We start from the raw sequence: 25,627 nt of genomic DNA, 5'->3' as shown, positions 1-25,627 counted from the left end.
TCCTATCCACTTGGTACCTCCAGCAATCAGGGCGATCAGATCAACGACCGTAGTTACGAATATATTTCATACCACCTTTTTGCTCCCGAGTTTTTCAGCTGGATATGGGTCGTATGTGAAAGGATCGAATGGTCCTACGCCTCACAAAGGTCTGGGGATATCATCGTAGTCATCGAGGCAAGGTGGCTGGTCAGAGGCAGGACGGGAGCCACTCACATCGCATCACGGCCCAACACCTCTCGCGAATCTGACAGTGTCAGAGGTTTGTATTCTCTACCTCAAACACCTCATCGTTTTACTTTGATATTATGGAGAACCCCGAAAAACCAGCTGGTGGACAGGCCGACGATCTTCACTCCATGCCATGCGTCCTGAAGCTTCCCTTCGAGTCCCTTTCCACGGCCCCCATTTCCCTCGACCAAGTACCCGCAGCTCGGTACCGGTTCATCGACGCCAAACCCTTCGCCAACGGCAGTTATCTCCGAGTAGTCGAAACAGACATCCTGCCCAAAAACCGCTACGCCGCCATCTCCTACGTCTGGAAAGGCGTCCCCCCCTTAAACCCCACCGCCAACCCACCCCCAACAATGACCATCAAATCCGCCTTCAACGCCGACCCCATCTCCCTCCCCGCCCTCCGCACCGCCTGCCGCGCCGCCCTCCAGCTTGAATGCCCCCTCCTCTGGCTCGACGGCCTCTGCATCAAGCAAGGGGACGAAGACGACAAGGCTTGGCAGATCCAGAGAATGTTCTCCATCTATGAGCACTGCCACGTCTGTCTTATCCTCCCTGGAGGTTTGTCACGACTTGTCGCCCTTGAGGAAGAAACCAACTGGGTCTCCCGCGCATGGACTCTCCAAGAAGCTATCGCACCGCCCCGTTGCAAGGTGTTATTTTCATGGACCCATGGCACTTGTTATCTAGAGTCGCTGTTCTACTTGCATGTTGAACAAGTGGAGGGTGACGAGTCAGGGGCGGGAATGACGGAGCTGGTGTCTTTGTTGGCGGCGTCTTCTAGGGCGACTTATCTGGTTACGAAATCGGAAGATGATCCCACGCAGGAAAAGAAACAGAAGTTGGAAATGAACTTGATAGTGGGGGATAAACGGCCCGGGGACAGGGTGCAGAGGAATGCGCTGATTGGGGCGCTGGATCTGAAGGGGAAGGAGGGGATGGCCTCGGCGATTTGGCGGGCGGCCATGATGCGTGTTGCGTATCGGCCTGTGGATATGATTCTCAGTATTATGGGCATGTTTGGAGTGTCTTTGGACGCAAGGGAATTTGGACACGATGACAGGCTAAAGGCAGCACTCGCTCTCATGAGAGAGATTTTGGCTCGAGGTGGCCGGGCTGAGTGGCTTGGAGTGATTCCAAGCCTGCCTCCAGGTAAGGTTTTCTCAACTGCACCAAATATTCTGGAGCTTGGGGAAGGTGTTGAGGCGCATTTGGGGGATGAAGATGCCATGGAGAATGGGTTGCTTTGGTGGTTACAGGGTGCCCCGACCGGTTTTGTCGATGAAGACGGCTATGTCAATGTCACAGCACCAGTTGCCTCTGTGATTGTGTCTGCTTCTGGGGGATCTGAAAACACCACGGGCACGGGGGCTCACAGTATACGGGATCATAGACATCAACAATGGGACATAATCGACGTGCAAGGTGGATCATCGTTGCCACCATACGCGGTTCACCTTGGAGAAAAGAAGAACTATCTCAACGGAAGCTATCCTACTTGGTCTGATCCTGAGAATAACCTCTTTATGTTGGTAGGACAAGAGAGAAACGGAGGGCTACGAGTCGCAGGATATGCTGTTGGAACAGCCCAGGTGCTTTCATCTTCTGGATGGAGCAAAAATGAGACAATCAGGGTCAAGTAGGTATTTATCTCTAAAGTCTATCTTTCTGTAGAAATTTCATATACTTACAGGTAGTTTGAAGATTAGATCAGTATACTGACCAAGATCCTGATGAGAACTTAGTTGAAGCCTACGTATAATGGGAACGGGCCAAATCATCCAGCGATATTTCTCCTAAGCACTCCCGTCTTCATTCACTCGTTGGTCTCTCATATACCATCACTTCTCGCCGGTCACCAGCTGGGAATCTGCGCTGTCACCAATGTCCCAAATTTGAAGCTGGAGGTTGGCTACTGGAATGGCACTGCCTTCCTCTTCAGACGATAGAAACACATCTTCCGTTTCAGTAAGTACCGGTGTGATCCTCGCGGGTCCCCTGTCAGTGGATACAGTTACAAAGCTTTCCAAGCTGGTTTCAGAATCATTCAGATGCTCCAAGTCAGCCAGCATCATCGAATGCTCTTTCGACATTGGGCCGAAGAGCTTTGAAACGAGCCTGGGTGCCTGCGAGGCTTGGAAGATAATAAGGCTCGCTAGATGCGAGGATAAGTCAAGGAGTACAACCACTTCAATGGCACTGAAGTCGCCGATCCCTTTGAATCTCACACCAAGAACCACATTGTAATGAATGCGGGCATGTGGTTGCCAGGCGCTTTCTCGGAGAAAGATCTTGTCTGCGTCATCCCACAGCGAATGGGGAACTGCATCTTCCACGTGGAACGTCTTGTTGACTTCGACGTGGAGTGAATGCTTCCGGTATCCAACGTAAATGTCGTTTATCTGACTGGGAATATCTGTAAGAAGATAGTACTCGGACTGATGATGCTGAGCATATAGAGCGTCTACAGGGACCTCGGTATCCAGCCCTGTTCTCAGAAAGATTCCCGGCCCTATCTTTGACAGTCGAAGAGCTGAGACCGATGAAGACTGCATGGTGCTGACACGTTCAGTCCAGGGACTGAAAGCACCCACAATCAAATAGTAGGTTGCTCCATGAATCCAGAGAGGCATCCAAGTGTTTCGCGACACCCTGAGACCTCTTGTGGTTATGGTTATATCGGGAAGACTTGGGAGGCAATTGATGACACCGGGGATCCAAAACGCATCTGGGGAGGGTGCAAAAAGACCCTGGAGGCCCTCTGAAGAGCCTTGGCCGCCCTGGACAGAGCCCCATGCCAAAATGGTCATATCACCAATAGATTTGACAATTTCCTGCTGGAGCCTTTGGAAAGCCTGGAAGCCCTCTCCATAAATGAGAGGCATGTGAATGCCGAATATGCCAAGCAGACAGTACGCCTCATCTTCTATGCGCGTTGTCTCCCTGAAGGCCGCCCACGACATCCGCTGTGCCACAGACTTTGTGGTGAGCTCCTGCTCACGCTTTAAAATTCCGATTGGTATGCGTGTAATCGCCTTGAGTGTGACTGCAAGATCGTGTTTGGACCCCCGATAGACCCAATTCTTATCGTAAAACTTGAGCTCTGTTGGGGCGATGAGCTCTTGAAGGGTCCAACCGCGCGTAAACCAGCGGCATTTTGCAAAGTCTGAACTTGCGCTGATTTCGGTCGTTGACTCCAGATCTTCCAAGAATGCGTAGCACGTTTCTGAAGCCCGATACCAGGCATACATGGAGTTTATCGCTTCGGTAAGCTCGGCACTGCTAGACTTATCGATGCAGCAGGTATCGACCCAGGCAAAGTTCACACCGTCAATCCGGGCAAGCTCACAAGTCGCTTTGATCTTTGCAAATCCTCTCTTTTCAGAAGGTAGAGGTTCCGTCATCATGTCCTGGAAGGTGACCTCTTCGGCGCCCCATGTATGAGAGAGCACTGCATACTTTGGATAGTCGGAAGTGGTGTACGCCGTGAACTCGCGTAACTTCAACGTTGTAGTGTCAATGAGCCTCATTATTGTTGCAGGACGAAACTAATATTAGGGTGCCTCAGTCTCGAAGCATCGTATTTTCGTCTTTGTTCGAGCAGGTGGGTGACCGTGGGAGCATGCCTAAAGGGAGAATGGATTAAGATTCAGGAACAGGACCACCTCCATGAAGAATTCGAACCAACAAGATGAAGCTGGAACTTCCATAAATGTCACGTGGTAAATAGCATGAAGGCGCTAAAGTGAGGGGGTAGCATCGAGCTACAAGTTACTAGGTAGCACAAGAGCTATACAATTGACTAAGGTAAGGTAGCTAGCTCCATAACTCAGGTTCATGTCAGCGAACTGTTGAACTGCTGTTCGGGATACTGGCCGTGTCTTGTGTCATACACCTAACCCATCATACCTACAATTAATTCCCTCGAGCTGAACTTGTGACCTGTTGTTGATGGCGCTACTCGGACTGATATTTGCCGAGACTATTACAAGTTGGGACGTACCGCGGGGATATTGAACCGAGTCCGAGCACCCCGCCATGCACGCAGGAATTGGATCTCACTTCTTCATTCCATAATGCTTGCCTCAAGCCCTGAACACATCGTGAGCAGGCTATCTATCAATTCGCCATCCAATCCAACTGTTAAATTCACTTAGAGACAAACTAGACATCAAACACACCACAATGGCCACTGCCCCCTGGACATTCACCCCCTTCCCGCCCCTCCCCCCAGCCTTCCTCCCCAACACCCTCTTCTACAACGCCACCTCCTCTCCCTCCTCCAACGTAACCTACCAAATCTCCCTCTCCTACCCCTTCGAATGGGGCCCTTCCTCTCTCCCCACAGCAGAAATAACCAACAAAACCGCCTTGACAGTCTACGTCACAGACGGCAACGCCCTAGCCTCAACAGCAGCCGACCACCTCAAACGCCGCAAACCCGTCGACCCCTCCCAACCCGATGCTTTGGTCGTCGGTATTGGTTACCCACTCACAGACAACGTCTACGCCCTCACCCAACGCAGCATCGACTTCGGCGCCCCCATCCCCGGCGACCCCGTTCCCTGGGGTGCAGACACCTTCATCGACTTCATCAACCTCACCCTCCGCCCCTGGGTGCAGGACACCATCTTCCCCAACGTCAACTTCACTCGGGACGCTATATACGGCCATTCAAGCGGGGGTCTCTTCGTTACCTACGCCTTGATCACGAAACCCGACTTATTCGATACATTTATCGCCGCCAGTCCATCACTCACGTTGATGAACCAGACGGTCCTAATGAATGTCACGCGGAGGTTGGGAGACGGGATGGACATCCCTGGTGACATTGAGTTTGGGCAGAACCAGACCAAGCCAGCGGTCTTTATCGGATATGGCGAGTTGGAGGATTACCCGCTGAGGAGGAGGACGCAGACGGAGTCCCAGTTTCAGGCGAGGAAGAATCTTTTGCAGAGGTTTGGGCCGGGGAGGTATAGTCATGAGCTGTTTGATCGGCTTGTGGGGAGCGGGAGGATGAGGGATGTGGCGGTGAAGGAGTATGCGGGGATGGATCATGCTGCTGTGGGGGGGAGTGCGTTGTTGGATGGGATTGCGTATTTTTTGGATTGGTAGGAAGGCAACCGGTGGGACCAAGACAGGAGGTTTGATGGGGTGTGTCAGGGGTCATTACTCAACCAAAAGCGAGGCAGTCAGTTCTTGACATCGATACTACAGCGCGAGACTTCCGTGGCTTAAACAGTCTCAAGGTGGATCCTTCATTGTTGCTGGTATTTACGTGCCTATCAGTCCTATGTACTCATCGTCCCTTTATTCGCCGCGAGTGGCCTAGTTACCAGCCAGCGACTCTCTGATATAGTTGAGAAGAGGCGGTCCAATCTTGGTGGCGAGGAACTGATCACCAGCAATGCTAGGGTGGACACCATCACGCAGGTCGGAAGTCTTGTAGCCGGTGTTGCAGTCAGCAATGACGATGGGGCTCTCGGTGGTGTTGAGGCCAGCAGCCCAGGCGGGGATGCGGGCGTTGAGGGCCTGGATACCCGAGTTGGAACCAACGCCGAGCGGGATGACAAGATCGACCTATGCTGTTAGTTTTCCCTTTTCTCAAAACTTCAGCGTCAAACATACAATGATCTTCATCTTAGGGTTCGCCGCCCTCATGATCTGAACCATCTTGGTGTAGGCAGCAATGATATCATTGGTGCTTCTCCCCCTGAACACATCGTTGGTGCCAAGCATGAACTGGACGATATCGGCCGGTGTGCTCCGGAGCCAGTTGGCGAGGTAGTTGTTGGCGATATCAATCGCGAGCCAGCCGGAATGACCCTCGTGGCGCTGATCCCAGTTCGTGGTCGTAGGACGGCAGCCCTGAGGGTTGGAGTTCTGAGAACCAACGTATTGGACCTGGTTGGCGAAGCCGGCCGCAGCGATCTGATCCCAGACGAAGGCGCGCCAGCAGGCGATTTCGGTGATGGAGTCACCAAGAGGCACTGTTTTCGTTAGTCAACAAGGGAGGGGGAAAATAAGGGTAAAAGGGGGGTCCACGCACTGATGCGAAGCTTTTGCTGACGCTCGACCAGCTCAACAGGGGAGGCAGCAGCCAACCCGGCGAGGGCAATGGTGAGGAGGTTGGAGAGTTGCATCTTGAAGCTCTGCGGTGCCTGTTTGAGTACATGATCGTAATGAATCGGTGCTAACAAAGCCAGGAGATCAGCCTTCTTATCACCCTCCCAAAACTCATGCCCAGAGTCTTGCGTGGCTTGATGCAACCGAAGAGACCTGTCAATCTGCGTGGAAGGTTCTCCTGCGCAAGTCTTCATCAGCCCGGGGAATCCGCTTAAAACGGTTCATTATGGTTCTGGTTTCTGGAACGCCCCAATAACCGGTAGTTCGTCGTGGGGTACAAGCGTAATGGTGCATTCCAATCCCCCGGACGCAACGTTATTGCCATGAACGCCAACCACAGCAGCTGATCGATATACGTCTGTCATCTATCTCTCGTATGGATGAAGGGAAGGTTTTATACATCTGAGGCCCTCTGAGCAAGGACCAGGCCCGACTACAAGCGTCAGGGAAAGATTGGGGCGCTTGCTAACCCGCGCAACAAGAGGTTGAGACTTTTTTACACTTGGGTCGTCAGGTGGCCCCTGTCTTGCCCCTGCGCTCTGATTGGGATGATGTTTGGTATACCCGGGAATGATAGATTGCCCGTGCGGAGATGGAAGTGCTTGGTTTCATCTACGGTTAATTTACCCCGTGCCTCGGGTCTCAAGACGGGATATCGAGCAGGTTGAAGTGGGTCAAGCCGGTGCAGAGGGCACGGATTTCGACGTTTTGGTCTTCGAAAACCGGCGGAAGAGAAGAAGGTATTCCCATCCCAGAGCGGAGAGGGTGTCCGCTGTTGGTGAGAGCTCCACTGACGTTATATTGATATGGTTTCGCTTCGTGGGCCGACGGAGAGTTCATCGGACATTTCCTACGTGGAGTATGATGGTGACATCGTATTCCTCAGTCTCAGCGCAAAGCTGTTGCATCTCCCTCAGCCTTGAGCTGAGAGCAGGTGCCATCGTAGGATTCTGCATTTGCGCCTTTGGAATGTCTGTTCCAGTGAAAACCAAGTTTGGGACTCAAGACAACAACCAAGATCTCACCAGATGATGAGACAGTCCAGCAATACTACTGTTACAGTGGGAGAGCTTGACAGTTGGAGCGCAGCACGTGGCTGTTCCATCTCACGGTACTTGAAGAGTGGGCTTTCTGCACTGTTGAGTGCTTCTATGCGTCCAGAACCTCTGAATCACACTTCCTGTCGTCCGGACCCACAGTGATAAGTCCTTATATGCACCGTTGTAGGCGAGCGAATGAGGCAACTAAGACCGGTGATGTTGAGACCGAGGGTTAGCTTTACACCGAGATGCTTTGAAGAGGCACTGGGTATGGGAACTGATGTAGAAACACTACAATGACGGGGTATGGTCTCGTTAGCTTTGGTCGTTTGAGAATGGAAATGCTTGACCAAGGTAGAAGCTCCAGTGCTTCTTCACCGTATGCTCGGGTCTTGCGGTATCTGTTAGTCGAAGAATGTTCAAGATGACTGGAAACTGCCCCTGGATTACGATGAGTTCGAGAGGCTGTTCGCGATGTAGGCAATGAGCCAGGCTCTCCGACCTCGGCGTTCTGACGACAAATCCGTCTTCATGATATCCTTCCGTCCGAAATACGCGTATCTCCGTGCTGTCTTGACATGAGGAAGCCTTTGTAGACTCAGACTGTTTGCTAACCGAAAGCGAGTCTTGTGCCTTTCCAGTGTGAGTGGGACACGAAAAGGTCTGAAACCTATCAACAAACGCTTCTTGAACCTCGCCCAAGGATATCCTAGGTAGGTATTCTATCCCTGGCAGAGTCTCTGAAGTATGTGTTCAAAAGGCTGCTCTTATAGAGCGCTGCAGAAATATCCAAGGGAAGTCATAGCATAAAGTAAGTACCTGCTCTGAATATTCTGAAATTCTGTCTCGGAGCCAGATCCAGACAGTCTCGTCTGTTCTGCCCAAGTCTCTACACTAAAGAAAAATGGCCAGACAATGTCAAAAATCAGCCCGTTGCCCAGACAGCCAACAAAATACCTCTCCAGACTCGGAGCAACACCCTGGATGGAGCAAAAATGCTGCCACCATCATCCGATGGTTGGAACGTAATCGACTCCGGTACGGGGAATCGAACCCCGAGCTTCGCGGTGAAAACGCGATATGTTAACCGTTACACTATACCGGACTGCTTTGATGGAGACTGGGTGAGGGATTTGCTTTCATGTGTCAAAGAGGCGCAGCTTTGTGGGGACGTTGAGCGTTGGTTGGGCTGGCGCGAGTCAGGCTTCAACACCATGCAGAAGAGGATCACCAGTGACGAGTCAAAGTGGGGCTTGGCTGCAAGGACAAATGTCTGTGGGTGGGTGGCTTGGCATGTGAACTTGGGAGAGCCACAAAAGCTTTTGCAGACTCTGGGATGCGGTTTCTGGTGGAAAGGGAACTTGAAGTGTTTGGGTCAGGTCAAAACCAATCTGCTATGAATTGTTTCCTCCACAAAGACATATTACCTGTCCAGAATGAGTGTCGTTTGGTCTGCGGAAAATTCTTGTTGGGTCAGTCGTCTCAGGGTATGAAGGGTATGAGGGCTATCCACCGGGTTAGGGTTATATCAGACCAAGTTCGTCTACGAGACATCCAACTTCCATTACATTCGAGGTTAATGGTTCTGCAACCCCTGAAAGCCCAGAGAGTGTATGACATTGTTTTTTGAGGGTCACTTGAAATAACTATTTTCACAATTGACCCTCCAACAATGTGTTATCGCCCCCGTGTATTTTGCTTTGCGTCCGGCTAGTCACCCCTAGATCAGTCCCCCTACTCAAATTTGTCAACTCGATGCTTCAGTCTAAAAGCCAGTAGAGCTGGAAGCTGCGTAAAGTTTGTGCTCGACTCTACTCTCCTCTCATCACAATCATCCTCGGTAAAAGCTGGCTCTTCGATTGCATCCATGACAAGCTTCCCATCCTTGAGAAAGGTAGACAGAAGCTCATGAATGGGGCGATGGTAGTACGTCTGTTTGACTGGCTGACTCGGGCAAGCAATTCCTTTTGCCGGTGCAACATCGAGATACTCTGTGATGACTTTTGACCGCGTCGTCACTTGCTCACCGGTGGCGGGGTCGAATGAGATGGAGATCGACTTGGTTGCGTTGGAGGTGAAAAAGACGGGATGAAGAACAGTGGCGACGAATCTATGGAGAGGCATTAGTTCAAGAAGAACGGCAGGTTCCAGCACGAATGCATTACATACACTCCACCAGGATCAAGAAGTCGGGGCAGGGCAGCTGCGAGAACATCCAGTCTTTCGATATCCATGAGAGCCATGTTTATGACAATGACATCAAAGAGTCTTCCGTGCCAATGAAATTCTTCGAGGGCTCCCATGTCCTGCTCTGAAGTAACGTCGGTTCTGTGGCATGTAAACCTCTTGGGATCACACCCTCCGGAGGCAAAGTTGTGCTTAGCGATTTCCAGCATTTCGCCGCTGGCATCTGTCGCCAGGACCCAGCCCGCTCCTCGATCAAGCATCCAGCGGGCAACCACTCCATTACCAGTCGCTAAGTCTAAGCATCTCGCATCACGGTGAAGATGCTTAGCAAGAAAGCGGTGAAGGCAGGGAGCCTGGAGACGGTGGAAGTATTTGTTGCCTCCAGGGGTGATGGCTTCATCCCAAAAAGATGCAATGCTGTCCCAGGCTTGAACTGGGGTTGGCTCTGAGGGTTCGGACATATTGTATTTGTACTGTGGTAGGTCTCGAGATATTTGGGGGATTAATAGTAGGCCGATGCAGTGTGGAAACTTTCTTAACTCTACAGCTTGTACGGGGTAAATAGTAATGCACTTGCCGGCTGTGCAAACGGATTCAGTGACTCATTTTTTTACGGGTACATGCATGAGACAAACATCGAGGATCATCATTGGCTTGTACTTTTAAGAGTATCCATTGCACTGCTTATGTTTCGTTTGTAAGATGGACAAAAGACACGCCGAAGACCTTCTGAACGTCAATTCCCAGTTTCCAACTTCAAATCTCGCGATATGTGGGGCGTGTTGGTGGTCGAGGCACGAGTTGCCTTGAGGTCGGCCACTTCAAACTTGATTGGTTAAGGGGATTCGCTATCATAATCAGTGGGACCAACAACATCGACAAGCCTATAAGAGCCATTTCTCCCCGCTCACGGTTTGCTTCCCTACCTACCTACCTGAGGTACTTCTCACTTCTCCTCATATCGCCGCCATCGCATCTGAAATCATCATGCTCGGCCACCTCCCCGTGGAACTTCTGCATGACATAATTAGATGCCTCTTATTGGAAGACATCAAATCGTTGTCCAGTGTGTCTAAGTTGTTCCACTCAGTATGTGCACCGAAACTCTGGAAATCGATCCGCATCGATATACCTCGCGTTAAGCGTAAGCGATGCATCTTGGACATCGACCGCGTTGCTCAGTGCGCATCGGCTCTCCAAAGTGCCACTCCCGCGTTGCGCAACGCCAAACACCTCACCTTTAGTCGGGATTTGCGATGGTCAGCGTGGCAAGCATTGCATGTGGACACAAAACCTGAAGAAGAGATTGGAGAGGAAGCAAATGAAGTGGAACCCGAAAAGATACCCAATGTGCCTTGCTTGCACGTCCAACCTCATGACGGAGCAGACTCGACTGGACAAAAAAAGGGGGTGATTGACGGAGCTCTTGTTGGAAGAGACCCACTGCCAGTTGATGATCTTTCTCGTCTTTGTCAAATGGCGGACTCTGTCCTTGAGCGCATCCCTGCCGGTCAATTAGATGGCTTCAGCTGGGACCTTGCTACATGTATCTCCAGCAGTGTTCTGGATACCCTACATGCTAGGCAACCCCAACTGAGGTCTCTCCGGCTCATCACAGATGGGGGGTGCTTGGATTCACACAAAGAAATCCCAATAGCTTTTCGTCATCTGACCCACATCAGCTGGCACCAGCCCCCCAATGTCTTGCTTGGCTCATTGGGAGAGTGTCTGAAGAGGAACCGAGAGCATCTCACCGAGCTGGACGTCACATTGGCATACCCCTGTGTCACGGAGGATGACATGGATGTCGACCCTGATCATGGCAACCTTGACACGCCGTGGGATTGGCCTGATACCACTTTGACACCTTTCAGTCGGGTCCTTCCAGAGACACGACCTCTGTTCCCAGTGTTAACGGTCCTATCACTAAACAATGTCTCCCTTGGCGGACAGATGAAAGAGGCCATTGATATCACGACGGTAAAGACTGTTACGATACGCAATTGCCACTTGTGGGAACGACTTCTAGAATGATCCGTGGCCACAACAACTCCATTGTGTCTTGAGCAGTTCGAAATTCAATCACACGAGGACGATGATGAAGAAAACCAAGAAGAACAAATCATCCGGTTTCTGTCATCTTTCCGAGGATTGAAAGAGCTGTTTCTCGGGTTCACCAAGGCCGTCATACCGTGCAGTCTTCCATCCCCAACTAGGCCTGATCCATCAACAATGATTCCTTTATGGGATGCTATTGCCCACCATCATGCCACCTTGAAAAAACTGGTCGTGCACCAACGCGGAGATCGCCCAGGGCCAGGTTATCGCTCAAGAAGGGCCGACCCAGTTCATGATGGCTGTCATTTTGACATCCCAGAGTCAGAGAGAGACAGGTGGAAGATCTCTCCTACTTTCCATCCCATGTCACTGCTTGATCTTGAGTGTCTCGGCTTTCCGTATGATACAAACGAGCATTTTGAGTCATTAGTGAGTAGACTGCTAGTAATTCCTGTCGTTGATTACCTCTGATCTAACATTTTTCATCATCTATGCAGAAAGAGATACTGGGCCCTTTCGCCTTGAAGTCCACTCTCAAAATCTTGCATTTTAGGCAAACTGGGTCCCACCTCAAAGCTAGAGGATCACGGGCACTTGAATATCCCCAAAAGACATCAGGTATCGGTTCCAGCTCTAGGATTCGCTCCACGTTTAGGTTTGACAAATACTTGGCTGTCGTGCCCCCTGACGAACTTGAAAAATGGTCCTGCCTTCTTTCGCTAGGCATCTAGATTGGATATTCGGACCACGGGGCATCTCTTCTCTGGAAGTTGTGGCATTCGGGGATTTCGCTCACGGTCGAAACGGTTGGGCATTGCACAATCTATTCGTCTGCCGCCAACCAGGAAAGAGGTACCGCGTCTTTGACGCCAGGGATAAGATCAATAGATACGAGTGGATCGACACGGCGCACAAGTATAAGAGCTTTCTCGAGTCTTGTCCTATTGGGCCTCTGGTAGACAGTCTCGAGGATCGTACGCTGAAATGGTGGAGGTTCTAGAGCGTCATGACTCGGAACGATAGCTTACAGGCCAGGACCAGGGGGTTTACTAAACGAAACACAGCGAAGTTGACACAAACATTATAATAGCTTGTTCCGTGCAAAACTGCAGCAACAGCCTATAGCAGGTGCTAACATCTGCTCAGTCTTCCATAGTATAGTGGTCAGTATGTGAGCTTGTCACCCAACAACGCTCGAGACCCGGGTTCAATTCCCGGTGGGAGAGTCCTATGATCTGATTTATTTTTGCCATCTTTTTGAAAAATATGGCTTTGCAAACTTCCATGTCTTTGAACAAACGCTCGTCATCAACTTCATAACTTCATCACTGTTGAGTACCACCTTCTTATTTCCGCGTCGTGTTTCTGATTCTGTCGTAGGCATCACTGTGATATTGCCCTATCCACCATGCCAGCTGGTCAACAACCCCATCCACTAACCCATCCAGCTCGGCATTCGCTTCCCAGTTCAGCCCAACCAAGTCGCTGCAGTGAGTCCCCCCTTTCACCAACCTCACCTGCAGCCCATCCTTTTCCATTTCGGTCACTGGACCACCAGGTCGGAACGTGCTGCTCAGCGTCGCATCCCTCCATGGATCATACTGCCCATTTGTATTCATCGTTCTCGTCACGTTTGACGTCAAATTCCAGCCACCTGTTCTGACGTTGACATCGCCCGCTGTCTTGCCTTCCGCCAAGGTATAGGTCGTGTTTGGAAAGAATCGCGGGCACAGGGAAGCCCAGTACTCTGCTGTCACGTACTCGGAGATGACTCTTGGGTAGGACGATGACAGTGGCGGTGCGCTTTGCCACCACTCAAACGGTTCGTTGCAGAGAAGCCACCACCATTGTCTGTTTCCCCAGTTCTTTACTGACAAGTCGGTGAAGGCCAGAGAGGAAGCGTTCATGTTTTGGAGGCAGAGGGTGCTGTTTCCATCTTGCCATTCAGGGTAGCCGGACTTGGCACAGACTAGAGATATTGTTAGCTTCAATGCGACGTCCAGAGGAAATGGGAGACACACAACCAGGAACGACATCCTCCTTGATGTACCTCGCATACCCCTCCAACGCCTTCTCAAGCCCAACCCCGTCCTCTCCAGGAACGGTTGCATTGGGCTCCACTGGGTACAGCCCCTCGACATAATCGCAAAACCGATAAAACGGCGAGTACCCTATATTCTTCTCCGAGTAAAACTGCGTCGTCTGCAACGACGCCAATCCCCAAGTCAACTCCCTGTCTTCTGTTAGCACACCATCCCATCCAACCAACCCAGATAGCAACAAGAAACTCACGCAGCAAAATCCTCATCCTCCAACCCCCCCAACCCAAACTTTTCCTTCAGTCCCTCCTTCTCCTCCTCCGTCCCACCCCCCAAAACCTCATCCGCAAACACCACCACCCTCTCCACATCCCTCGTACAATTCTTCGGCATAGCCTCCAAAACCGGAACAAAATACTGCCAAAAATCCCCAATAGCCTTCACAACAGCACTACTCCCATAATAAGCAAAAAACGCCCTCCCCTTCCCCTCCTCCCCTTCTTTCTCCTCCAATCTACTCAGCCAAGTCGCCAAACTCCCCGCATAACTCCCCCCAGTATAAACCCACGCCGGCCCCCCTTTCCCCGTCCCATTCCCGGCCTCTTTCAGGACATCCCACTCCCTCGCAAAATACTGCATATCCCTCAGCGCATTCTCCAGCGTCAAATGCCGCAGGTTCTCCTCTGTTAGCTCTTCAAAGGGGGAGGACTCCCCGTAATAGCGATGTTCCACCACCACGACGGCACCCCCGACGGCTTGTGCTATGCGGCCTGGCAACCGCTGGTTGGAGAGGTAGGCTTCGTTAAAGTTGGAGGCGTCTTGTTCGCCGGGGTTGAAGAGGATGATTGGGGCGCCTGGGCCGGAGTACCATTCTGTTGAGTACCAGTATCGTTGGCCGAATGTGCCGAGGGAGGGGGAGGGGTGGGAGAGGAGCTGGGGGAACATGCCTGAACCGTAGGTGGCGGGACGAACGGCGGGTGTGGGAGGGGTTGTAGGGGCCTAGGTCGACTTTCGGAGGGATCAGGGGGTCGCGGGCCGAGGGGTGGGAGAGGGTCAAGTAAAAAAACGAAAGGGGGGTGGTGGTGATAGTTGGGGGTTTCATTATGTGTTGAGAATAGAAGGAGAGACGATAGCGAGGGAAAAGAGAGGGACTGCAGAAAGAAAGAAGGCGGTGGTGGTGATGTGGGAGCTCGGGAACTATCAAAGGTGCAGCTTGACCACCTTTTACCCATTGGTTATGAATAAGCATGCATACTTTTTGATCTACAGCATCAGGGGTTTAGGCCAGGATACACAATGGATCGACAGGTCCTGCCGGGGCGAATGGCAACAACACCGGATCCGTCCGCTTCCACTTGTGCAGGTTGGGAACCCACAAAGGACACCCACTGATATGCAGCTCGCCATCGTCATGGACCATCTGCCGCCGCCAAATCAGCAAGCAAAAGCCGTGCATTGACAACCGCCATTGGTGGTTGGGTGCCTACATGCAGTAGAGGTCGAGGGCAGTGTAACCCGGGCAAGGAGGATGATCCCAGCCCATCTCCCGAACCACCCGGTTCTGCCAGCGGAAAGGTGCCTGACAAGCTCAATGCTGTACCTGATTTTTGTGGAGGAAGTGCCGGGTAGGTGCAGCGTGCAGTAAGCCACTGCGTTTCAAAGCTGCCATTGCTATCGATACCGGATGTAAGTTGTCTCGGCCTTCGGGAGAGGCCAAGGCAACGTGGTGGTGAAAATCTGGGACGGACTGTGGGATTCGGGGAATATATTGGGCGGGGTTGTCGTCAGCAACCCGCCCAAGAACGCCTCACTTGGGACAGTCCATTGGATGAGATGTTGTTTATAAAAGATCAGCCTGCGGAAAATGTCGATGAAACGTTGAGGTTGGCAGTGGTTGGTGGGGTTCGTCCGATCATTGTTTTCGCCAGAGCTGTGTCCGCCCACAAAACATTGGAAGGCGGTTTGTGTGAAGATTCTTCAGTTGCCAAGAGACGCTTCTGCAGGAACCGAGTTATCGGAACCACGTCATCCAGACATCAGATCTCTCCAACTCCTAGCCATTCACTTTTGCTCCTTTTCACCCAACTGTGGTCATCTTTGGAGATGTTAAAAAGACAAAGAATTGTGGTGGCACAAAGCACAGACCAGCTCACCCCTCGCGGTTTTTCGGCCCGAAAGCCACCGGCGAATGACGCATAATTCCCGCATATCTCCACTGGCACACAAGTGCTGAACCCGCCTTTGCCCTATAACAAATTCAAATCCCCTTGTGGTGTAGTTGGCTATCACGTTCGGCTGTAAAGGAATTTATTGATACCGAAAGGTCACCGGCTCGATTCCGGTCGAGGGGACATGTATCTTTTGCATTTTTGCCAACAGCAAGCATTTCGTTTCTGTTCGTTTTTTGTTTCAGTCTCCCATCATGTCCGGCGTTTCTCTCGTTTCCTTGCAGTTGAGGCTTGACCAAGACACAAAAAGAGTTAAAACATTCTGGTATCATTATAACGCACGTATTTCTCCGCCCATTATATGCCGTCAAAACCCCGTTGAACACCCCCTGACTCCAAGTAAACAACCCAAACCAAACCATCACACTCCCTAAACACCCCCCAAAGCATGCAAACACTCCACGCTCCTATCCGTCCTCCTCGCATCCGTGACATTATACCCACTAACACTAATCCTCACATACAACCCCCTCTCAATCCCACCATTCGCCACCCTCACCGTCGGCGTCTCACTCCCGCTCAGCGTATCCACCATCTTAAACCCGCACTTTGCCACCATCGGCACGACAGCATCGACAAACACCTTTGGCTCCTTTTTCGTCCTGTCCTCTATGTGGCACTCCTTGCTGCATTTATTTCCGCATGAGCTGCCTGAGCAGGACCACCGGCACTTTTGCTTGCATTTTTGGATTTGGTAGCACTCGGAGAACCAGCCGTGGATGGTGCCGGTGATGGTTTTTTGAGTGGGGGAGGGGGAGGAGGTGATGAAGTGTTGGGTCCAGGGTTGGTCGCGGATGCAGATGGAGGCGGAGGCGCCTGAGGTGGTGATGGTGAGGGCTGCGCCGATGAGGGTTGAGAGGCGGGGGCCGGAGGATGAGGAGCGGGAGGAGGCCCGGGAGGAACTGCGGCAGGGGAGGTCGAAGGTGGGAGGGGTAGGGATGCGTTGGGCGCTGTGGGTGGATGAGGCTCTTGAGGAGCAGGATGAACGAGAGGAGGAGCGGGAGTGGGAGACGATGGGGACTGCTGCGACTGCTTCGTGGGGGGCCAGGTTTGTTGGCTCACATGTAGTTGGGGTGGTGGTGGTCGTGATCTTGTCGGTGTGCTCGGTCTTTGTCTTCTCGGGTTTCTCTTTCTTGGGCAGCTTCCATGTTGCTGGCCGCTTGATGGAAAACGGAGCTGGGGTTTGGTCATACGTCGACCATGGTTTGGGAGTCTCTTTTGGCTTGGCGAACTTGCGCCAGAGAAAGTAGACCAGAAAGCCGACAGCTAACCCGCCTACAATGGCAACGGTGATGATGGCGTACCGCTTGCGATAGTGGTTCTTCAGGTCCTCGAGCGCATCACCCATGATGACCTTGCTGACAGCCTTCAGACACTCCTTTGGGTACCGGTCCTCGACAGCCCAATTCCACATCTTGTTCGCATCGCAGATAACGCCCTTGACATCAACACGGGTAGTGAGCTGGCATGCGTTGTACGCAAAGTTGGGGTCATCGCAACTGGTGCAACCCAAGTAACAACCATCATATGCGTCAGTCCTCGCCAGTCGGATCCATTTGGCCTCATCATTGTCCACCGCAGCGTTCGCAACCAGATTCTGAACATATGCGACGACGGCATAGGTCCCCCCTCCCATTATGGCTGCGCCGACCAGGAGCGCAATCGGCAGTCCCAACTTGGGCAGTATTGACTCCTTTTCCTCCTCGACATCGTGGGCGTTGTCCGCGTCTTCTCTGGCCTGAGTGTCTTCATCGCGGTCCGAGTCGGAGGATGGGTCGCCGGCAATAAACGGGTTCCCGGGGTGGGGCTCCTGCTCGTCAGTGGAGCCCTTCACTTTGTCGATGATGTCCATTTCTGTTTGCCGCCAAATGACGCCAAAAATCGACGGATCGTGAACAAAACAAACCGACCTTCCGCACCAAAATCGAGCGGGAGGACGACAGAAATACCACAAAAAAAAGTGGCCAAAACGACGGTGAGGCAGCCCCGAAACCTCGCATGCGACTACCGACGGCGAAATGGTTCTCGACCAGTCTGGGATTTTCAGCTCGAACTGGGCTAACGCGGGCGCCACCAAATTTGTGGATGCTTGGTGCGGTCTTGGATCGCTTATTTCCAATACCTGACCAATGATGACCCTTACCAACATCTCAACGGCCTGTCCCAGAAGTCGCTTGGCTCTTTCTGATTTGGGGCACCAGGATGCAGAGGGAGGCTTTGGGATCTTGGGCCGGAACAAGCCGTGAATTCACCGACCTCATGGTGGGATTGAGCTTTTCATTAAGCAATAGCTCTTTCATCATCATGTTAGTTCACCAATGATATGTTGGTCACGAAGGGCCTCAACACTGCTTTAAAAAAACTTCCAGTTGGTGAGACCAACAGGTAATAATCACGTGAGGGGCGGGCCCTGGTGAGTCTCCGTTGGCCCTCATCCGGCTCGAACCAACAGCACTTGATGAAACCTTTTGCTGGGCAACATGGAAATTCACCTTGCACTTCCAACGTCATCCTCATCATGTCAACTCGATGTCCACTTTGTACAGAGCTCTCCATCCAACACCTGTTTGAACTGACGAAACAGGAGGTTGACTTTCATGACTTCCCGTCTTCAGCATATTACAAGCATCACAAGAGTTTCAACGACCTTGAACAGTCAGCGATAAACGGCTGCGACCTTTGTCAGCTAATCATCCACGCCTTCAAACAAAATCCCGTCGAAGAAGACCAATACTTCGGGCTCAGCAGCCAGGATGAGACCATGTCGATGTACGAGAAAGCGAAAAGCCTGGAGCAGTCGGATGTCAAGATCGCTCTCACCAGCACGTATCCATATCGTGATAATTCATCATCAATCACCATTATGGACACTCTTGCTGTGCAAGTTGGCGGTTTCATGAATGTCGACTATGGCAATGACGATGTGATACAGCTTCACTACGAGATACCTGTCATGCCACTGAGGTTGGTGGTACCCCCGGATCAGCCAATAACTCTGAAGAATGTACGGATTGGAATTTCCGAGCTCGACAGCGATCTTGGCTCACAGGAGAACTTTGAGATCGCGCGGTCGTGGTTACAAGAATGTCAGCAATGTCACAGATGCTGCCAGGATAACAAGGTCCCAACCCTTCCGACAAGAGTAGTCGATGTAGGGACTCCAGATAACGACTTCGAAACACTCAGAGTTGTCCATTCGCACGGGTCTCAAGCTCCTTTTGTAGCGCTGAGCCACTGCTGGGGCGGGAGAATCGAGCCTGTCCTGACCACCAAAACACTGGATACGTTTACGACATCGCTCTCGTTCGACAGCCTCCCGGCAAACTTCCGAGACGCAATAACAATAACGCGAAAGCTGGGCATACAGTACCTATGGATTGACTCACTCTGCATCATGCAAGATTCCAGACAGGATTGGGAAGTCGAGTCGAAAAAGATGGCTCAGATCTACGGATCCTCTACCTTTACAATATCAGCGTTTGTATCCGAGCGCAGTACCACAGGAATTCTCAACCCAGCCCCAACCGCTGGGCCACCACCCATGTCGGTCCCTCTCACGATGCTATCGGAACAGGGTGAAGCTAGAAAGTTGAAACTGGAATGGAGGCATCCTAATGACCGCGAGGATTTGAGGAGGCTAGATATGGCCTGCGTTCTGAACTCAAGAGGCTGGACATTTCAGGAGTTTCTACTCTCGCGCCGCCACCTTATCTACGGAAGACATCAGATATACTGGAGATGCCGCGCTGGCCAGGAATCGGCTGAGGCTGGCATCCTGCCTGAAGGGGACAAGAGAGCTCACTCGGTCTTTGACGACATAACCGCGGTGCTCGACGCCAGTAACGCCTCCGACCTTTCGGCAAAGTCATTGAAAAGAAAAGACCTCTTCCGGGAGTACTACTCGCTTGTGGGAGAATACTCAAACAGGACCCTCACATTTGGGAGCGACAAGCTTCCAGCCCTGTCCGGCATCACACAAAGACTTCACGCCAGTCTGGGGGCGAGATATCTCGCCGGTCTTTGGAGCAGTGACGTTAGGAATGGGCTTCTTTGGAAGGAAGAGACGCAAATTGCCCGCCACGTCCAACCTTATCGAGCGCCGTCATGGTCTTGGGCAGTAACAGACGATACAATTCAGTGGGACGGCTACACGACGGACTACGGGCAGGGTCCATATGATCTGGAGTTGGTCGAAGCCAACGTTGAGCCAAAGAACCCCTCCAATCCTTTTGGTGAAATCATGGACGCTCGTCTAGTCCTGCGGGGCCGTACGAAGAAATTATACCGAAGTGAGCAAGTCTTCCCCAAGTCTTACTTCCCCGGCCCCAACCACGAACCCAGCATAGGTGACGGCTCTTGGGATGAGCCGGTCGACGGGTGTCCCCGAAGGAAAGGTCTTGACGTTACCACTGCGCTGCTTTATATCCACGACGTGGATGATGTGGGGGATGATGCTATTCTGTCTGTGTGGAGACAGTATGACTGGGTGGAAGCTACCATTGAAGAAACGGAAATCCAACCGGCGTGTTTTGATCAAAAGAACGAGTACCTGGCACTCCTGGTTAGAATAAGCTCTAAAGAGAACCCGTTCAAAAAAGATGGCACTGTGGCATATGAACAGGACGACGCGAGACTCATGTGTCTGGCTCTTCGTCGTGTTGTTGGCAGGGAAGATGAGGTGTATGAGCGGGTGGGAATGCTGTGGGTTCGTGCAGATCAATGGGATGTGGGATGGATTGAGAAGTGGGAATTACAGACAACCACTCTGGTGTAGAGCACAGTCATATCAATCTCTGCCAGGAAGAACCCGCTTCCACCTGCTGACCGGTCCATGGCATAGGTGGCTGGGGCATCGACCAAGGCCAACCATCAGAGGAGCGGGAAAACCGCGTGCGGTTCATAGTTGGGAGATGATGAGATGAGGTATTGCTTGGGAGAATAAGTAAAATTCTTCAATTGCTACATTCTAGCCTACAATATTCTCTTAGCCTAGCAGATCTGTTGCCCCACCATGTCGCCAAGCAGCTCGCACAGCTCTGACGAATTACTTCTCAGGATCTACATCCCTCACATTGCCATCTTGGCCCTTTTCTCCTGCTGTGCTTGATACACCGATGCGTTCGGAGTCGCCAGAGTGGCTGTCTGTCCTGTTGAGCGGTCTTCCAACAGCATCGTGAGTGGCGTCCCACTCTGCCAGTTGTTCGACAGGTACTTTGATCACCTTGTGACTTTGCGCTCCGTCTTCCAGCGTCAGAACCTCCTGCCGGATGCGGTACCCTCTCAACTTGGGGAGGAGCCAGATCCAGGCGTAGTAGTAGATGCCGCAACCGAGCAAACTTTTTCCGGCCCATGTCAGCCTTTCGTTTGTCAATCAAGTGAGGAGAGCAACGGAGGAGAACTTACATCCCAGTCCCCGTAACAACATAAGTCGCATACCAAAAGCTCACATTTCCCGCGTATGGTCCGCCCTCGGGAGGGTACCAAGGCATCACAAGCAAATACGCATACACCAGGATATTAAACACCACCACTACAGTCCACGCTTTAAACTCGCCCCTTCCCAACCCGAGCTTCTTCCTCCTGTATCGGACGATGAAAAGTCCTATGCCAACCAAGATGTGAAACAGCGAAGAAGGGTAAACCTGCAAGTCAACCACGAAATTGAACGCGTCCCCTGCCGGCGGGGCCAAGATCATGATCACTGTCATGAACCACTTCACAAAGTAAGGCCCGATCGGTGTACCGAACGGTCGTGTGGTCGCCCAGAATCTAGGAAACGGCAACACGCCCTGGCGACCGCACTCGCGGATCATGCGGGAGGAGCCGATGAGGACGGTGACGAGGTTGCCGAAGGAGGAGAGGGCGATGAGGAAGTTGAGTCCGCGAACCGCGTTTGAGGAGCCAAAGACTGCGGTGAAGAATAACGAGGCGGTGATTTCTTTTGCGGCGCGGAGGTCGGGGAGGGGGACGGAGGCGAAGTAAGCTACGTTGGCGAGGTTGTAGAGGACGGCGACGAGGAAGACGGAGATGAAGGTGTTGCGGCGGAGGGTTTTGATGGGATTTTTTACCTCGTTGACGACGTTGAAGGCGTTGTCGAAGCCGGTGTAGGAGAAAATGATGCGGTAGAGGGCGTTGTTTAGGCCGTAAGGGGTAGGAGGGAGGCCGTCAAATGCGTTGCGGAAGTTGGAGTGGGGGTCGGGGATGGAGGAGATGTTGCCTCCTAGGACGACAAGCCCGGTGATGGCGATGAAGATGAGGGTGAGGGTTTTGACAATGCCGATTCCGTTGGAGAAGGCGTAGGAGGCTTTGGTGTGAAAGACTACGGCTAGGAAGGCAACGGTGTACGCGGCGATGGCTACGCCTTTGAGTTCCCAGGGGGAGGGGGTGTGGCCGTTTATGCGGAAGAGGTATTGCGCGCAGACGATGGAGTTGCCGCTGCTGAAGGAAAGGACAACGTTGAGGAAGGCGAAGGCTGTTGGGAAGAGCCATCGGGGACGGGGGTAGGCTTGCTCGAGGTAGACGACTTCGCTGCCGGAGCGGTTGGGGAAGTAGGAGGCGAATTCGAGGAGGACGGAGAGGGTGGAGATGGAGGTGAAGAAGCCGAGGGTCCAGTAGATCATGCTCAGCCCGACTGAGCCAGTCCCTCTAAGAATGGCGGAGGCTGTCTGCTGTCAGTGTCTCTCCAAAACCGGCGGCTAGGGGCTACTAACGGGTAGAGTAAACACCAGTCCCAATCATCTTGCTGACATTGAGGAAGATGATGGTGATTGGACCGACAGAGTACCCCAGCGGCGAGCGACTCTCCACTGGGGCTCCTGTGGCCTCCTGGTATGACGGCTGGGAGTCATTGCCTCCTTTCTCCAGCGTGTATTTGAGGCTACCGTCTGACACCTCGGCGCTGTTGACTCGGGTCAGTGCCGGCGCATCCTGTGTCGTTGGCTCATCGTTGTCGTCCCGCGACCGAAAGGGTCGACGCCAGTTGAAAGACATAGTCTTCTGCCCGACAATGCGCTGTTACTCTTGTTTGCTTGCAACTTCGACCCAAATCTGCAGTGTCAACAACAAAAAGTCAAGAAGCGGGGAGTCGAGAAGAGATGACGTGCCGTGGAAGCACGACTTTATCTACCCGTCTGCTCGTGAGACAATCCACGTCGTACTGCAGTTCATTTAGATGGGGATGGAGCAACCTTAAGTGGTGGACTGTTCCAGTCGAGCAGCTTGGTGAGACATTCCGCATTCTTCACACGTGCAGGCGAGCGTCAGATACCTGGCTCATGGCATCACTTTGTATTGCAGCTTGTGTTCTCGAACGTTGCGTCGACCAGTGATAACTTCCTTCGTGCGACTTTCCTTATCGGTCCCTTGTTTGTGTCGTGGTATTATCTCCCGACTTGGATGGTACCCGTTGCAGTGCGAGCTTCTGTTGCGGTTTTCCCGGCCTTGGCTCTCTGGCCATGGTAGTTGGACGGCAGATCATCCGTCCAGAACCTGACAGTTTTTTTTCGCCGAGCAAAACCGACAGGACTTTGCCTGCCAATACGGGCAGGAGAATTGCGATTGCAATTTTGGGGAGCTGTCTGGATGGCTGTCGCTCATTGTTGGCGAGGATAACGCCATCGGGTGAGCTCGCATTTCAGTGGTAGGATAAAACCTGGGGACCCTATATCTGACGGGAGGAAGCGGGGTGGGAAAAATGCAGCATGGTAGGACGAGGATATCAGAGAGCTGAACAGTATCTTGTAGAATCTGGTCTGTAGTTGCAACCTGCATACCTATGGTGGCTGATATTCATCGACTAAAAAGCTTGCCAGCGCCTCTTCCGCCATCTTGCGTGCGCATGGTACCGTCTTGGTCTGAAGCGCCTGCTATGGGTTGCTCTTTGGTGGGGGTCATCATGGACAGTGAGCGGTGCCAATTGTGCTGATATTGGATGCCCAACCAGCTGTGACTTTTGCACCCCGGGTCGGCGGCTGGTACTACCTGCCAGATTAGGCATTCATCTTCCACCGCTCGTCATTATGCTTGCCAAAGATGTGATCTTTCGTGATACCCACTTCCATTCTTGATCCTACCCATACTAAAGCGACTGATGACCTGCTGTTGTGGCTTTGATGCCGAAAGTTGATGCCTCTGTTGCCAAAGGCCTCACGAGGGAAACAACATGCGCTGACTTGCTTGGACAAGTCTATGCCACCCTTTTGCCACCAGACCCTTCCCACCTGGATTACTATCACTGCCGGTCGCGATCGGTGGCTCAAGAGGAAAGACGGTATTTTCAGGCCTGACGTCCTTGTACACCCTATCCCACTTGTTCCTCAGAGGTTCAGGTATCTCCCAAGCATACTCTGGATCACGGAGCCAGATCCGAATCAGATGACGTCTGTGTTTGTTAGCATCATTGTGAATCCTCGGTCAAAAGATCAACTTACTGTTTCTCTTTAGAATCCTGAAAGCTTGCACGGCCGTGAAACAAGCCGAAATTGTTGATGTACTGGATGTCTCCCTGGCGAAAGTCAAGAGAGAGAGCATACTTCTCCGCTGTGAAGTGCAGCGCATCCAAAGCCTCGGCTTGTGCTTCGGTGAGGGGTGGGATGTTGGCTGAGCGAGGGAGGCCCAAGTAGCCGGTAAAGGTTCGTCGTGAATAATGGAGAATCACACGTTCTGGGGTGGTATCTTTGGCCGGCTCGTGGTAAAGTAACGGAGCATGCCAGTAAGGGATGTCTATCTTGCCGAATCTGGAGGACATTAGCTCCATGAAACAAGGAGTTAGAAGAGCGCAAACTCACGTATCCGCTGCCCAGTATTCTGACAGCGTGTGGATAAGATCGGGCCGAGTGGCAGCCAGCTCATTGTACACCTTCCAGCTGCTCGACAAGTAGCTCTCCCCTCCTCCAACACCCTCAGCGAGGCAAAGCAATGCAACAACGTCACCAATATCTGTATGAAAGGCTTGTTTAACATTGGTGTAGGCTGGAGCTCCGATCTTGCTGCCATCTACCACTGAGGTCATGTCTTTCACGTGGGCCAGAGCAACATCAACTCCGGTATCCAGAAAGGATTGTCGACCACGGACAGGTGCAATGTGACAGGAGATCCCGGCGTACATGATGATGTTTTCTTCTCGAGTGTGGCTCGCCACAGGAACACCGCGGATCACTTTGAACCCGTGGCCCATGTGTATCTCCTTGGAGATGTCTCGTAGAGTCTTGTGGAGATTGGGAAGCGGGAAGGTGTCTTGGTTGATGAATCCGAGTCCCAGGTTCTGAGCTTTGAAATGCCGGAGAGCTGATTCGATCTCGGTCAGGTCATCGGTCGTCAAGGTGTAGTTCCAGTCGTACTTCTCAGCAAGGTCTTTCCCATCCCAGAGAAGATCATTCTGAACTTGCTGTGGAAAGCCACTCGGCAGGTCTTTTGGTAGTTTTTCGGTCTGCAATCGACGCTGGGTTCTAGCAAGGTAATTGTCGTAGTCGAGGTTGTAGCTGATATCTGGCGGACCATGAGGTCCAGTTACAAGTGCTTTCGTCATCTCGCCTGGGATATTCAGTCTGAGAGAATTCCTAACGGTTGCAGACGACAGCAAGGTGGTTGCCTTTTCAGCTCCAGGAAGACTGTGGCGGAGGGCATGCGCCGAGAAGCAACTTCAGCTTTATCCCCTCATTTCCACGTCTGGAAAGCCAATCATCTCGGTTGGCCCCACATTTGACGTTTGCTCATG

At 52.2% G+C, this 25,627-nt stretch overlaps 11 protein-coding genes across 11 annotated transcripts, besides 3 other annotated features; 4 read left to right on the top strand and 7 right to left on the bottom strand.

The window, feature by feature from the left end:
* Positions 1–308: 308 nt before the first annotated feature.
* Positions 309–1,877, top strand: PODANS_4_1320 (uncharacterized protein; the record flags this gene model as incomplete). The annotated part of the gene is made up of 1 exon (XM_001903707.1): positions 309–1,877. One exon carries the CDS (start codon positions 309–311, stop codon positions 1,875–1,877), a length of 1,569 nt encoding a protein of 522 aa, XP_001903742.1.
* A 198-nt stretch (positions 1,878–2,075) lies between these two features.
* PODANS_4_1310 (uncharacterized protein) lies at positions 2,076–3,764 on the bottom strand (the record flags this gene model as incomplete). The annotated part of the gene is made up of 1 exon (XM_001903706.1): positions 2,076–3,764. One exon carries the CDS (start codon positions 3,762–3,764, stop codon positions 2,076–2,078), a length of 1,689 nt encoding a protein of 562 aa, XP_001903741.1.
* Positions 3,765–4,419: 655 nt separating this feature from the next.
* On the top strand, positions 4,420–5,349 carry PODANS_4_1300 (uncharacterized protein; the record flags this gene model as incomplete). Its single annotated transcript, XM_001903705.1, has 1 exon — positions 4,420–5,349. One exon carries the CDS (start codon positions 4,420–4,422, stop codon positions 5,347–5,349), a length of 930 nt encoding a protein of 309 aa, XP_001903740.1.
* Positions 5,350–5,562: 213 nt separating this feature from the next.
* Positions 5,563–6,554, bottom strand: PODANS_4_1290 (uncharacterized protein; the record flags this gene model as incomplete). The annotated part of the gene is made up of 3 exons (XM_001903704.1): positions 5,563–5,814; positions 5,863–6,224; positions 6,284–6,554. 3 exons carry the CDS (start codon positions 6,552–6,554, stop codon positions 5,563–5,565), a joined length of 885 nt encoding a protein of 294 aa, XP_001903739.1.
* Positions 6,555–8,433: 1,879 nt separating this feature from the next.
* Positions 8,434–8,505, bottom strand: a tRNA (tRNA-Glu).
* A 629-nt stretch (positions 8,506–9,134) lies between these two features.
* Positions 9,135–10,048, bottom strand: PODANS_4_1280 (uncharacterized protein; the record flags this gene model as incomplete). The annotated part of the gene is made up of 2 exons (XM_001903703.1): positions 9,135–9,510; positions 9,570–10,048. 2 exons carry the CDS (start codon positions 10,046–10,048, stop codon positions 9,135–9,137), a joined length of 855 nt encoding a protein of 284 aa, XP_001903738.1.
* Positions 10,049–12,345: 2,297 nt separating this feature from the next.
* Positions 12,346–12,645, top strand: PODANS_4_1270 (uncharacterized protein; the record flags this gene model as incomplete). Its single annotated transcript, XM_001903702.1, has 1 exon — positions 12,346–12,645. The coding sequence occupies one exon, from the start codon at positions 12,346–12,348 to the stop codon at positions 12,643–12,645; it is 300 nt and encodes a 99-aa protein (XP_001903737.1).
* A 146-nt stretch (positions 12,646–12,791) lies between these two features.
* Positions 12,792–12,871, top strand: a tRNA (tRNA-Asp).
* A 120-nt stretch (positions 12,872–12,991) lies between these two features.
* PODANS_4_1260 (uncharacterized protein) lies at positions 12,992–14,683 on the bottom strand (the record flags this gene model as incomplete). Its single annotated transcript, XM_001903701.1, has 3 exons — positions 12,992–13,614; positions 13,667–13,874; positions 14,024–14,683. Coding segments are annotated over 3 exons (1,491 nt in total), but the record flags the coding sequence as incomplete, so codon positions are not given.
* Positions 14,684–15,947: 1,264 nt separating this feature from the next.
* Positions 15,948–16,035, top strand: a tRNA (tRNA-Tyr).
* A 247-nt stretch (positions 16,036–16,282) lies between these two features.
* Positions 16,283–18,061, bottom strand: PODANS_4_1255 (uncharacterized protein; the record flags this gene model as incomplete). The annotated part of the gene is made up of 1 exon (XM_001903700.1): positions 16,283–18,061. The coding sequence occupies one exon, from the start codon at positions 18,059–18,061 to the stop codon at positions 16,283–16,285; it is 1,779 nt and encodes a 592-aa protein (XP_001903735.1).
* A 369-nt stretch (positions 18,062–18,430) lies between these two features.
* On the top strand, positions 18,431–20,686 carry PODANS_4_1250 (uncharacterized protein; the record flags this gene model as incomplete). The annotated part of the gene is made up of 1 exon (XM_001903699.1): positions 18,431–20,686. One exon carries the CDS (start codon positions 18,431–18,433, stop codon positions 20,684–20,686), a length of 2,256 nt encoding a protein of 751 aa, XP_001903734.1.
* Positions 20,687–20,956: 270 nt separating this feature from the next.
* Positions 20,957–22,902, bottom strand: PODANS_4_1240 (uncharacterized protein; the record flags this gene model as incomplete). Its single annotated transcript, XM_001903698.1, has 3 exons — positions 20,957–21,248; positions 21,316–22,573; positions 22,623–22,902. 3 exons carry the CDS (start codon positions 22,900–22,902, stop codon positions 20,957–20,959), a joined length of 1,830 nt encoding a protein of 609 aa, XP_001903733.1.
* A 1,155-nt stretch (positions 22,903–24,057) lies between these two features.
* PODANS_4_1230 (uncharacterized protein) lies at positions 24,058–25,438 on the bottom strand (the record flags this gene model as incomplete). The annotated part of the gene is made up of 3 exons (XM_001903697.1): positions 24,058–24,292; positions 24,384–24,647; positions 24,723–25,438. The coding sequence occupies 3 exons, from the start codon at positions 25,436–25,438 to the stop codon at positions 24,058–24,060; spliced, it is 1,215 nt and encodes a 404-aa protein (XP_001903732.1).
* Positions 25,439–25,627: the final 189 nt, after the last annotated feature.

This window comes from Podospora anserina, chromosome 4 (genome assembly GCF_000226545.1).
Source record: "Podospora anserina S mat+ genomic DNA chromosome 4, supercontig 1".
Lineage (NCBI taxonomy): Eukaryota > Fungi > Ascomycota > Sordariomycetes > Sordariales > Podosporaceae > Podospora > Podospora anserina.
The sequence above is the reverse complement of the archived record's forward strand: the minus strand, read 5'-3'. Positions and strand labels throughout refer to the sequence as shown.